The sequence below is a fragment of the Pelecanus crispus genome, chromosome 13, assembly GCF_030463565.1.
Source record: "Pelecanus crispus isolate bPelCri1 chromosome 13, bPelCri1.pri, whole genome shotgun sequence".
Taxonomy (NCBI): Eukaryota; Metazoa; Chordata; class Aves; order Pelecaniformes; family Pelecanidae; genus Pelecanus; species Pelecanus crispus.
This window is the reverse complement of record NC_134655.1, coordinates 13,550,118-13,562,911: the sequence shown is the minus strand read 5'-3', so window position 1 is coordinate 13,562,911 and position 12,794 is coordinate 13,550,118. Positions and strand designations below refer to the sequence as shown.

The 12,794-nt window shown below is 61.0% G+C and overlaps 2 protein-coding genes across 2 annotated transcripts; both read right to left on the bottom strand.

Moving 5' to 3' along the window:
* Positions 1 to 2,006: 2,006 nt before the first annotated feature.
* On the bottom strand, positions 2,007 to 5,219 carry LOC142594848 (uncharacterized). Its single transcript, XM_075720786.1, is given in 11 exon segments — positions 2,007 to 2,030; positions 2,168 to 2,322; positions 2,383 to 2,451; positions 2,555 to 2,634; positions 2,636 to 2,678; positions 2,857 to 3,030; positions 3,033 to 3,155; positions 4,033 to 4,195; positions 4,306 to 4,448; positions 4,607 to 4,791; positions 5,026 to 5,219. Coding segments are annotated over 11 exon segments (1,353 nt in total).
* Positions 5,220 to 6,176: 957 nt separating this feature from the next.
* On the bottom strand, positions 6,177 to 9,825 carry LOC142594847 (cytokine receptor common subunit gamma-like). The gene is made up of 6 exons (XM_075720785.1): positions 9,732 to 9,825; positions 7,735 to 7,825; positions 7,315 to 7,499; positions 7,014 to 7,156; positions 6,741 to 6,903; positions 6,177 to 6,277 (listed from the first exon to the last, which is right to left on the bottom strand). Exons 1-6 carry the CDS (start codon positions 9,823 to 9,825, stop codon positions 6,177 to 6,179), a joined length of 777 nt encoding a protein of 258 aa, XP_075576900.1.
* Between the last annotated feature and the right edge of the window lie 2,969 nt (positions 9,826 to 12,794).

Here is a 12,794-nt window from a genome sequence, read left to right as displayed (position 1 = left end):
CGTTGGGAGCCCCCGGGGTGGGGGTAGGGAGCCCTGCGTCCCTGTGGTGGGGTGTCACCCTGCCCTCCTGTACGCCCCAGCGACAGGGCAGCTGGTGGCACAACGTACGGTGGGCGCAGTGTGCTGCAACGCACCCGGAGCAGCACCCAGTGCACGTGATGCATCGCTTGGAGCACCCAATGCAGCAAGGGTGAATGGGGCGTGGGGACAGCAGACATGGGATGGGGCAGTAGGGTACAAGAGTGACAGGGTGTGGGGACAGGTCGTGTCCCCCTATCCCCATCCCCTCCCCCGGCTGCTGCCCGCCTGCCCTGAGGCTGAGACGCGCAGCAGCACGGAGCAGTCGCACCGCACAAGCAGCGCTTGGAAGCAGCTCTGGCTATGTTCTACCGTCCTGCACTTCTGACGAACACACCATCGCTCAGGTGTCAAGAGATTTACTTGACACCATCTGGAGCTTCCTCATCACTTCCTCTGGCCAAAGGGGTCCAAAAAACCCCCCAAATTAAAATGGGGAGGGATGAAGGGCACCGGCTTCTCTGTCCCACGGGAGAAGGTGCAAACCAGCAGTGACCTGTGAAAGTGCCCCGCGCAGTCCCTCTGCTCCAGGAAATGAGCTGCCCTGAGGACCCTCATGGGGCTACAGCCACTGGTCTTCTCCTTCTGGTGGGCAGAGGTGGAGAAGCTGGGGGCCCCTCCGCTCCCCTCGGGGGAAGGTGGTCCCCAGCGAGGAGCCATGTGACCAGCCCATGGCTCAGCCTCCGGGGCCACCAGCTCTCCCCGCTCTGCTTGTCCAGGTGACGATGGAGTGAGCACCCAGGTAGCCGTGGCTTGGAAGGGGAGGATGAAGGAAGGGGAGGATGAAGGTACAGGGCAGCCCCGCGCCCACCTAGGCCCTGGGCCCTCGGCCAGGCTCTCCTCCCTGCTCCCCACAGCACCAGCTCAGCCCAGGGTCTCTCCTGCTGGCACCACCAGCCATGTCTCCCGGCCTTGCCTCCCCAGCCTCTCGCATTGCCCCCGGCACCACACTGCTCACCCTCCCCGGCCATAACCCTCCTCCTCCACCCCTGCGCCCACTCGCAGCCCTGGGCAGTGGGAGCATCGCCTCTCTCCCTGGGGGGGGGCTTTCGTGTGTCCAAGCCCCCTGAACCCCAACAGGCACCCTGACCCCGTACCCTCCCTGCCCTGGCAGGTGCTGCCCGGCCAGCCAACCGCCAGGCAGCAGTTTGCATGTAAAGCGGTCAGGAGGATGGAGGAGCCCCACCGGTCCTGCACCCTGTGACCGGGAGCAAGCCCAGGCAGTGCCGGGAGCCACTGGAGAGGGGCCGGGGGACCCCGCCGCACCCCCCGCCCAGCTGGGCAAGACTGCGTGGTGTGAACCCCCCACCCTCCGGGGCTCCATTCCTCCGTGAGGCAACACCGCATCTCCGCCGGTAGCGGTGGCTCCACCGGTGATGCTTCTGTCCCCCGAACCACGTCCGCTCCCTGATCTGCTGCCCGCCCACCCCGGCCAGGCCCTGCTCGGCCCCGGTGATGGCCACAGCCCCGGACAGTGCATGGCGGGGACAGGCCCAGCCTTTATTGAGCCCCAGCGCTCCCTGTCCCGCTGGCTGGCCTCGGCCGTGCTCTGGAGGGTGAAGCCACCTTGTGCTGGGTCCCCTCTGTCCCTGCTCTGCCTGCACGTCCCCCTGTGTGGAGAGGCATGGTGCTGGGGGCTGTGGCAGGGGTGTGGAGGGTCGTGGGGACAGCTGGGCACAGGGATGTGGTCACAGGGACAAAACGGGGCAGGGGGACAGAGCTTGAGGGTGGTGGAGGACAGGGCAGCAGAGCACGAGGGTGATGGGCGTGGGGACAGTGGGCATGGGGACAGGGAAGTGGGCCATAAGGTGATGACGTGGGGGCAGCGGGCATGGGGACCAGGCAGCGGGGCATGAGGGTGATGGGCATGGGGACAGCAGGTATGGTGATGGGGCAGCTGGGCACGAGGGGGACAGGGCGTGGGGACATCAGGCATGGCAACGGGGCAGCTGCTGCCATAAGCCACGTGCCCATGAGGTGCTGGAGGCCCAGGGGTGGGAAGGTCCCTTGGGTAGGGTTGGCCTGTGGCTGACAGTGTCCCCCTGTCCCCAGTGCAGAGGTGGCCTTGATGAAGGTGGCAAGGCCAAGCCAGGTGCCCTGGGGGCCACTGGCAGCCTCTTACTGCTCCTTGGCCTTGCGCCGTGGAGGGCAGTGTCTCCATGTCAGATGTCCTCCTCTCCTCTGCCGTCTCTGGGGTGCCAGTCTGCCTCCTGTGCAGGCGCTCGCCCTGCAGCTGCAGAGCCTCTGCACTGGGCCCCCACACCTGTGCCCACCCACCCAGCTGTTCCCCATCCCCTCGCCCACCTGTCAGTGCCAGGCTGGGGTGCTCCAGGAGTGGCGTGAAGGACCAGCACATGTGCTCCTCCTTGGTCCCTGTGGCACAGCCCCGCAGTCACTCCTGCCCGCTGTGCCCCACTGCCCCATGCACTGCCAGGGCCCCCAGGGACTGGGGGCCTCCGCTTGCCTGGACACCTACCAGGTGCTCTGAACTGCACCCTACACACACAGTAGGTGCCATGTGCCTGGAGGAACTCGCTGGCCCTCTCCCTCAGGCTGGAGCAGCTTGGGGGTGCCCAGCTTGTCACGCAGGTCAATGACATCTGGAAAAGCTGGGGGGGTGTGGGTGTGGGCTGCCAGAGTGGTGAGCCAGGGACCCCCCACCTCACCGCTGTGCCCACGCCACAGGAAGCCTGTGTGGCATCCCACTGGAGATGGGACGAAGCACTGCTGCTGCTGCCAAGGTGGTGGGGGAGCTGCAGCCCTGCAGCCAGGGCTCACCAGTGTCGGGGTCCCGAACCATCTTCCTGATGTACAACAGCAGCCGCAGGACGGCGCGGTTGGTGTTGGACAGAAAGCTCTGGTCATCTGCAGGGCGAGCGGTGGTGGCTGAGGGCAGCAGGCAGCCCTCGCAGCGGCTGCAGAGCCCAGAGGCCAAGCCCGCCACCCGGTGAGGCCACGGTGCCAGGGAACAGCGCCGGTGGGATGGCCAGGAGGGGCCTCACCCCCGTGCTCGATGTAGATGAACGTGCTGCCGCTGTGGGCCCAGGACAGTGGGGCTGGGACAGTACAGCTGGAGCCTGCCCCACAGGGTTTTTGAGCTCAGAGGTCGGCAGGGCACAGGGCTCTGTGGCGCTTCCCCCAGACCCTGTGAGACGAGCCCGGCTGAGTCTCCAGCGCAGCAGAGCTTTATTGCAGCAGGAAACCGGGCGCAGGCAGAGGATTGGCGAGGCCCTGGGGGGACAGCTGGGCTCGCGCAGTGCCCTGAGGCCAGCAGCCCTCGGGGCTGGGGGCGACACGGTGGCTTGGCCCCTCGGGCCCTTGGCGCTCCTCAGTGCGGCGAGGTTTTGAGCAGCGGGGGTGCGGAGAGCGTGGGGCACAGGGGTGCGGGATTGTGTCACACTCCCACGTAGCTGTTCTTGTAGGGGCTGTGCTCGCGGAGGGTGGCCGGGGCCCCAGCCGTCACAGACAGTGTGTGGTTGCTGCTCTCCACTGCGCCTGGAAAGAGCCGAGGTGACACAGGTCCCCGGCCGGCGCACCACCTCAGCAGTGCGGTGGGCATGCTGGCGGCTCTTCGTGGATGGCCATGGGAGCTCGGTATCATCCGTGGCAGGGCTCAGCTGGGAGCGGAGGATGGAGGGGCCCATCCCTGAGCCCTGCCGCGCTGTCACCACAGCTGGCTGGTAACCCTGTCCTGGAGTGGCCGTGCCAGAGCAGCCCTCCAGGGCTAAGAAACCCCTGGCAAAAGTCAGCAGGTCCTGCTGGTGGGGGCGTTTGGCTTCCAGAAGTGCAAAGGACGCAGGGGCCAATGCAGCTGCCTGTGCCCCAGGCCCTGCACGGGTCTCACCCCTACAGCTGCTGCCTTGGGCCACTTTTCCACTTGCTTGGCCATCCCTCACCTGCTGAGCCCCACCATGCCCCAGCCTGACCCGTCCCGCTGCAGCCCCCAGCACCTACCCTTGCTGGTGGAGTTGCTGCCCCAGACCACGGGGACACTCCACTCGCTCCAGAGCTTGGTGCTGCCGCAGTAGCTGTTGATCTTGCTGCGCACATAGAAGGTATAGTACTTCTCATAGTCCACGCTGGGGAAGGAGAAGGTGTCTCCTTTCACCTGGTGCTCCTGCAGAGGGACGTGGGCCATGCGATGAGGGCCGGCACTGCCGTGGAGGCTGGTGCACCGCTTGTCCCCGGGCACAACCGCAAGGGTTGCCGCATCCGGGGGGCTCTCACCGTCCAGCCAGTGTCCTTGTTGCTCTTGTACTTGACGGCATGCTCCAGGCACTGGGCTTTGGGGTATGGGGAGGTCCAGGTCAGCTGCAGCTGGTTGCTGCTCATGTTGTGGATGGTCAGGTTGACAGGCGCCTGTGGTTTCACTGCAAGGCACACATGATGCCCGGTGAGTGCCGTCCCAATACCCTGGCGGCCCCGCTGCCAGCCAGGATGTGATGAGGCAGCCCTGGGGACCTAGAGCCCCACTCCTGCCCCACAGCAGCCCCACAGAGGAGAGTGGGTGCCCACCACCGTTCTGTACCCAGGTCCTGCAGCTCCATGCGCTCGCTGGGGATCTTCAGGGTCCTGCTGCCGAGGCTGGCATTGACGAGGACACGGAAGGGCTGGAACTGGATGATCTCACTCTGGTTGAAGTGGCAGCCAAATCTGATGCCCCGGTCCTGCAGGTAGTGCTTGCACTCCACCACGGGGGACCTGTTCTCGTACCTGTGCCGCAGCAGGTTATCGGGGCTCCCCGAGACCCCGCACACCCCAGCCCTCTCTGGAATCCCTCTCCCTGTCACATGCCATCCCCTTTGTCCCGGAGACAGAGCCTCCCCCACCCTGGGATTGGAGAAGAGGAGCAGGCTGGGACCAGCGATGCTGGCAGAAGCCTCCCGTGCGGGGACCCACTGCTGGACACCCTGCTTGTGGGGCTGGCCGTGGGGCAGGGGCACCTACCAGTAGTAGAGGGAGTAGTTGGCCGTGAGCGTCTCGCTGTTCCCCCATGTGCAGGTCATGTACTCCTCGTTGAAGACGACACACTCCACCTCTGCAAGGAACAGACACCGCTGGGCACCGTGGTGGTGGGCGGGTGCACCAGGGCCCAGAGGTGCACTGGGGAGACGCAGCACATGCCAGGGGTCCCTGCACATCCCGGTCAGCCTTCCTCTGGGTGAGCCAAACAAGCCCAGCTCCTCCAGACGGAGCTGCAGTGCAGCCTGCCTGCAATGCCGGGCTCACACCATCCTGTTCGCACACGCTGTGTTGGTGAGGCCTGGGCTGCCAGCAGCCCCACATCTTCCTCCAAAGGACTGCTGGCCAAGCAGCTGTCCCTCCCGCATCCGTGCCATCTACTCCTATTGCTCCAGACGTGCTGTTTCGCCCCAATTCCTCCATCCACTCCCCTCAGTCTCCCCGCGGCTGCTGTTTGCAGCTCCCGGCTCTGTGGGACAGCACAGAAACGCCTCCCTGCCAACCCATTTTCCTTGTCCCATGAGAAAATTGGGGCGGTTCCGGGATTTGTGCCTGATGTCTCCACCCTGGCTAAATTCATCTCACTGTTATGCTTTTGGGTGCTTGCAGGTGGCCATGTGTCCCTGTGTCTGGGCGATGGGGGTTGTGCTGGGCTGTGCTTCCCAGCGCAGCCCCTCCACCACAGGGCCAGGGGCTGAGCCCCAGTGGTTTGATCTCTGCAGGAAACACCGCTGAGCCTTGGGAGGCTGAGCAGCCGCTCCAGGTGCCCGCGCCAGCTCCTCTACCCCCTCCTTCCGCCGCGTTGCGCCAGCCCTGGTCCTGCCCACGCAGCCGGAGGCCACATCCTGGGCTGGCTGGGAGCTGCATGGCCACTGGGGCGGTGCTGGTCCTCGTGCCGGGCATCACGCTGCGGTCCGCAGCAGAGCTTTATTGCAGCAGGAAACCCGGGCGCAGGCAGAGGATTGGCGAGGCCCTGGGGGGACAGCTGGGCTCGCGCAGTGCCCTGAGGCCAGCAGCCCTCGGGGCTGGGGGCGACACGGTGGCTTGGCCCCTCGGGCCCTTGGCGCTCCTCAGTGCGGCGAGGTTTTGAGCAGCGGGGGTGCGGAGAGCGTGGGGCACAGGGGTGCGGGATTGTGTCACACTCCCACGTAGCTGTTCTTGTAGGGGCTGTGCTCGCGGAGGGTGGCCGGGGCCCCAGCCGTCACAGACAGTGTGTGGTTGCTGCTCTCCACTGCGCCTGGAAAGAGCCGAGGTGACACAGGTCCCCGGCCGGCGCACCACCTCAGCAGTGCGGTGGGCATGCTGGCGGCCATTCGTGGATGGCCATGGGAGCTCGGCATCATCTGTGGCAGGGCTCAGCTGGGAGCGGAGGATGGAGGAGGGGCCCATCCCCGAGCCCTGCCGCGCTGTCACCACAGCTGGCTGGTAACCCTGTCCTGGAGTGGCCGTGCCAGAGCAGCCCTCCAGGGCTAAGAAACCCCTGGCAAAAGTCAGCAGGTCCTGCTGGTGGGGGCGTTTGGCTTCCAGAAGTGCAAAGGACGCAGGGGCCAATGCAGCTGCCTGTGCCCCAGGCGCCTGGACGGGTCTCACCCCTACAGCTGCTGCCTTGGGCCACTTTTCCACTTGCTTGGCCATCCCTCACCTGCTGAGCCCCACCATGCCCCAGCCCGACCCGTCCCGCTGCAGCCCCCAGCACCTACCCTTGCTGGTGGAGTTGCTGCCCCAGACCACGGGGACACTCCACTCGCTCCAGAGCTTGGTGCTGCCGCAGTAGCTGTTGATCTTGCTGCGCACATAGAAGGTATAGTACTTCTCATAGTCCACGCTGGGGAAGGAGAAGGTGTCTCCTTTCACCTGGTGCTCCTGCAGAGGGACGTGGGCCATGCGATGAGGGCCGGCACTGCCGTGGAGGCTGGTGCACCGCTTGTCCCCGGGCACAACCGCAAGGGTTGCCGCATCCGGGGGGCTCTCACCGTCCAGCCAGTGTCCTTGTTGCTCTTGTACTTGACGGCATGCTCCAGGCACTGGGCTTTGGGGTATGGGGAGGTCCAGGTCAGCTGCAGCTGGTTGCTGCTCATGTTGTGGATGGTCAGGTTGACAGGCGTCCCTGGTTTCACTGCAAGGCACACATGATGCCCGGTGAGTGCCGTCCCCATACCCTGGCGGCCCCGCTGCCAGCCAGGATGTGATGAGGCAGCCCTGGGGACCCAGAGCCCCACTCCTGCCCCACAGCAGCCCCACAGAGGAGAGTGGGTGCCCACCACCGTTCTGTACCCAGGTCCTGCAGCTCCATGCGCTCGCTGGGGATCTTCAGGGTCCTGCCGCCGAGGCTGGCATTGACGAGGACACGGAAGGGCTGGAACTGGATGATCTCACTCTGGTTGAAGTGGCAGCCAAATCTGATGCCCCGGTCCTGCAGGTAGTGCTTGCACTCCACCACGGGGGACCTGTTCTCGTACCTGTGCCGCAGCAGGTTATCAGGGCTCCCCGAGACCCCGCACACCCCAGCCCTCCCTGGAATCCCTCTCCCTGTCACATGCCATCCCGTTTGTTCACGGAGACAGAGCCTCCCCCACCCTGGGATTGGAGAAGAGGAGCAGGCTGGGACCAGCGATGCTGGCAGAAGCCTCCCGTGCGGGGACCCACTGCTGGACACCCTGCTTGTGGGGCTGGCCGTGGGGCAGGGGCACCTACCAGTAGTAGAGGGAGTAGTTGGCCGTGAGCGTCTCGCTGTTCCCCCATGTGCAGGTCATGTACTCCTCGTTGAAGACGACACACTCCACCTCTGCAAGGAACAGACACCGCTGGGCACCGTGGTGGTGGGCGGGTGCACCAGGGCCCAGAGGTGCACTGGGGAGACGCAGCACATGCCAGGGGTCCCTGCACATCCCGGTCAGCCTTCCTCTGGGTGAGCCAAACAAGCCCAGCTCCTCCAGACGGAGCGGCAGTGCAGCCTGCCTGCAATGCCGGGCTCACACCATCCTGTTCGCACACGCTGTGTTGGTGAGGCCTGGGCTGCCAGCAGCCCCACATCTTCCTCCAAAGGACTGCTGGCCAAGCAGCTGTCCCTCCCGCATCCGTGCCATCTACTCCTCTTGCTCCAGACGTGCTGTTTCGCCCCAATTCCTCCATCCACTCCCCTCAGTCTCCCCGCGGCTGCTGTTTGCAGCTCCCGGCTCTGTGGGACAGCACAGAAACGCCTCCCTGCCAACCCATTTTCCTTGTCCCATGAGAAAATTGGGGCGGTTCCGGGATTTGTGCCTGATGTCTCCACCCTGGCTAAATTCATCTCACTGTTATGCTTTTGGGTGCTTGCAGGTGGCCATGTGTCCCTGTGTCTGGGCGATGGGGGTTGTGCTGGGCTGTGCTTCCCAGCGCAGCCCCTCCACCACAGGGCCAGGGGCTGAGCCCCAGTGGTTTGATCTCTGCAGGAAACACCGCTGAGCCCTGGGAGGCTGAGCAGCTGCTCCAGGTGCCCGCGCCAGCGCCTCTACCCCCTCCTTCCGCCGCGTTGCGCCAGCCCTGGTCCTGCCCACGCAGCCGGAGGCCACATCCTGGGCTGGCTGGGAGCTGCATGGCCACTGGGGCGGTGCTGGTCCTCGTGCCGGGCATCACACTGTGGTCCGCTCCAGCAGCCGCTGGCACGGCTTGCTGCGGGACGAGCTCCTCCGATGAACTGAGGCACCTCGCAGAGCCCCTGCAAGCGCCAAACCAGCTGCTGGTGGCTGAGAGCTGTCCTGGAGGCTCCCAGAAAATGGGATTTTTCCCCCTAAAAACCAGGCAATGGGACACCTCATCCCTTCTGAGGTCCAAACCCATCAGCCAGCACTGTGGGGGCGGGAGAAAGACAGCCGGGCTTTCCCGGCTTGTGATGTAACGCGACAGAGCAAACAGGCGCTGCGCTCTGGCTGTTTCCGTGCGCGGAGATGGAGGGCACCTTCCCGGCAGCTCAGGAAGTGCAGGGATGCAGAGAGGCTGTGTTTCCACGGAAAGCTGGTGTTCTACTGACAGCCAGCCAAGAAGTGGATTTTTTCTTGGAATGCGACAGCTGCTACGAGGGTGCCAGGTGGAAAGAGGAGCCGCTGTCCCCTGTCCCCCATCCCCCGCCTGCATGCAGCACCGCTGACATGACCGGGATGGAAAGGGCGGCTGGCGCAGATGCGCCGTCTGCTGCCCTGCCCGGCTGATGCGTGGGGCTGATAGGATCTGCGCATCGCATCCTGCCGCTGCCCCCTGCCCCGGCCCACCACGGGGGATCCCCACAGCCAGGGGCCCTCGCGGCAGCGCTGCCTGGAGGGCTGGCAGCCCCAGAGCTGGCAGAGCTGCGGGGCTCAGAGCTGTAGGCCCAGTAGAGCCACGGGGCCAGGAGAACCGTGGGGCCGGTAGCCATGGGGCCAGCGGTGCCAGCAGTGCTCCAGCGCCAGGGCGGGAGCAAGGACACCCAGCGGGGCTCCCTGGCGCAGCCCAGCTCCCCGGCAGCCCCGCTGCGAGGGGCCACGTGGGTGCCGGCGGTCCCGGAGTGCGTCGGGGGTCGCGGGGTCTCTGGTGCATGCCCCAATGGCTCGCGGGCCCGCACAGCCCAATGTGCTGTCCTCCTTGCCTGCCATCACCGGAGAATGACAGCCCCCAGCCCCACCACCCATGGGGCGCTGCGGCCTCCCACCCCCACCGGGGCCCATGTGCCCCCTTACCTGACTGGTCGCGGGCAGCAACAAGGTAGGGGCCCAGCCCGCAGAGGAGGAGGAGGAGGAGGATGGGCACGAGGAAGGCACCAGGCACCGCCATAGCGGGGCGAGCTGTGGGGCGCAGGGCTGCCGGCTTCCGCAGCCGTGCCGCTTCCTGCCCCACGGCACCGCCCACCGCCAAGGGGCCCACCCCACGCGGCACCCCACGGGTCACTCCAATGGGACCATGGCTCACCACACCGGTGTCGCCTGGAAATAAAGCTCCCGAGACCAAAAACGGTTTTGAAAGGAGATACTGCTTTATTCTGCGCAGGGTGCAAGGTGGAAGAATTCCACAAATCAAGCGCACCAAGTTCGGATTCCATTCCCTTATTTATACGCTGACCATACAGTCTCCACACCTTTCTAATACGCAATCTAGTGATTACGTAGTAGTGCGTCTTCTCGCGCGCTGTCTTCGTGCGCTCATCTTCCTTGGTTAACAGTTTACGCACATAAGTCTTTAAAGCTATAGCGTCTTCTTAATTCGCCGCGCTTGCGCAGGAGGAGTCGGGGGGTACTTGCTTCAGTCCTTAATCGGGTCGGTAGTCGCGATCTCCCCCTGCCCGAATTACCTCTTGCCCAGTTTCTCCCATTTTGTGCGTGCCCGTTTGTTTTACCGTCCCCTTATCTTTGAAGGTCAGCAACCAGCCGCGTAGCCATCCTCCCTTCCTCCTTCAGCGTAGCAAAATATGCATTACTTTCCTACTCGAGGACTATATCTCATTAGCATAACGAGATCTACTGCTTCAAGGCAACATTTCCCCCCTTTGGAAGTTTCAAAATCTTCTTTTGAGACTTCCGCCGCTCCTACAAAACCCAACGACATGTTGAATAATAACATAAATGCACACTAACAAAATCACTACAACTATTATTAATCCAATTCTTTTCATAACTAACAAAGATAAATCCGGAATCCAGGAAGTTAACCATTTCCAAACTTCTCCAAACCCTAAGGACGTGTCGTCTTTCTGAATTTCATGAAAAGCCCGAGTTTGTTTACAATCTGGTTCCAAGTTAAATACCCACGAACTCAATGTACAATTCATGAATTGTTCTTTTTAAATTTTAACCACAGAGAGCTTTCACTTGGTTTTTCCACAGTCCACTTATCTGGCAGAAGTCCCTTCTTGTTCCGGGTGTAATGAATCCACGGTCCTATTCCATCAAGCTTGACTGCAGTACACGTAGTCGGGAGCACTTGAAAGGGTCCTTTCCAACGTTCTTTTAAAGGTTCATCATTCCAGGTTCTCAGATAGACCCAGTCTCCTGGTTGAATTTTGTGGACTGCAGTATCTAAGTTCAAAGGTGTTCTCAATTGTAGGTGCCTGTTGAGAGAAGACAAAACTTTTCCTAGAGAGATCAAATATTGCTTAAGGTACTGTTTTCCCATTAATTCTATAGATCCTGGCTCATGGTTTATACTTTGGTAAGGTTTCTCATATAATATTTCAAAAGGGCTAACCTTTTCTCTAGGTCTCGGTGTAATCCTTGCTCTCAACAATGCCAATGGGAGAGCATCTGGCCACTTTAATTGTGCCTCCTGACAAATTTTATTTAGTTGTCTTTTAATTGTTTGATTCATTCTTTCTACCTTTCCGCTAGACTGCGGCCTCCATGGAGTATGTAAATCCCATTTTATTTCTAATATTTTTGCTAATGTTTGAAGTACCTTTGCTACAAAATGCAGTCCTCGATCTGGGGACATTCCAGTTGGAATCCCCAAACGAGGTATTACTTCTTTCAATAATACCCGTTAGGGCAATAATACCTCTCTAGCCTGGTTGGTGCGACAGGGAAAAGCTTCTGGCCACCTGGAAAACGTATCCACCAATACCAATAGATACCGATACTCGCTTCGCCTGGGAAGTTCCGAGAAATCTATTTGCCAATAATCGCCTGGTGCATTTCCCTTTTTAGTTTTCCCAGGTGGAGGTCTAAGTTGTGTTCGCGGATTGTTTCGCTCACAGATTTCACACTTCTGAATGATGCTCTTGGCTATATTTCCCATCCCTATACTTAAAATAAAAAGTTTAACATTGTCCATAAGAGCTTCTGTTCCCCAATGTGTCTTCTTATGCTCTTCTTCCATGAATTCTCTCATAACAGTTGGGGTCACTACCACTCGGTCATCATTTGTAATCCACCATCCCTCTTGATTCTTTTCTGCATTAAGCAATTTAGCTAACTGATTGTCCTCCTCATTATAGTTTGGTGGTCCCTTCAGGTTTTTGTATTTTTCAGGCCATATTCCAAGGACCTGTTCTGCTGCTGCTCTCTTAGCCGCTGAATCTGCTCGTCGATTTCCAACTACTTCAGGAGCATTCCCAAATTGATGAGCTTTACAATACATAACTGCCACTTGCTTGGGCAGTTTGATAACTTGCAACAATTTTCCTATTAAGTCCCCATACTTAACGGGTGTACCTTGTGATGAAAGGAGGCCTCTCTCTTCCCATATGGCCCCATGTGCATGAACAACCCCAAATGCATACTTAGAGTCTGTCCATATAGTCACAATCTGTCCTTCTGCAAGTTCTAGTGCTCTTATTAGGGCTACTAGCTCCGCCTTCTGGGCTGATGTATTAGCCGGGAGAGCTTTAGCTTCTAATTCTTGCATTTCCTTTCCTCCAATCGCGACAGCAGATCCTGCTCTCCGAACTCCACCAATAACTTGACAGCTTCCATCTACGAACAGCTTTAGTTCGGCCTGTTCCAGGGGGGTATCTTTCAAGTCCGCCCTGCTGGAATATACCTGTTTGATTGTTTTTAGGCAATCGTGTTCTAATTCTGTTTCTCCAGGCAGCGCTATCAGGGTGGCTGGATTCAGAGCTGTAGTCACTTTTAGTTCCACATCATCTTGTTCTAGCAGCACGGCCTGATATTTCATCATCCGGCTAGGGGATAGCCAATGTCCCCCCTGTTGTTCCAAAACGGTCGTAACTGCATGTGGTACTTGTACTGTTATCTGTTGTCCCAAAGTCAGTTTCCTAGCCTCTGGAATAAGTAGCACTGTCGCAGCAACAG

Coding starts and splice junctions, on each gene's coding strand:
- LOC142594847 (XM_075720785.1), bottom strand. CDS start 9,825: ATGGCGGTGCCTGGTGCCTTCCTCGTGCCCATCCTCCTCCTCCTCCTC. Junction 7,826..9,731: donor TGCTGCCCGCGACCAGTCAG/GTAAGGGGGCAC, acceptor TGTTCCTTGCAG/AGGTGGAGTGTGTCGTCTTC. Junction 6,904..7,013: donor ACAAGGACACTGGCTGGACG/GTGAGAGCCCCC, acceptor GTCCCTCTGCAG/GAGCACCAGGTGAAAGGAGA.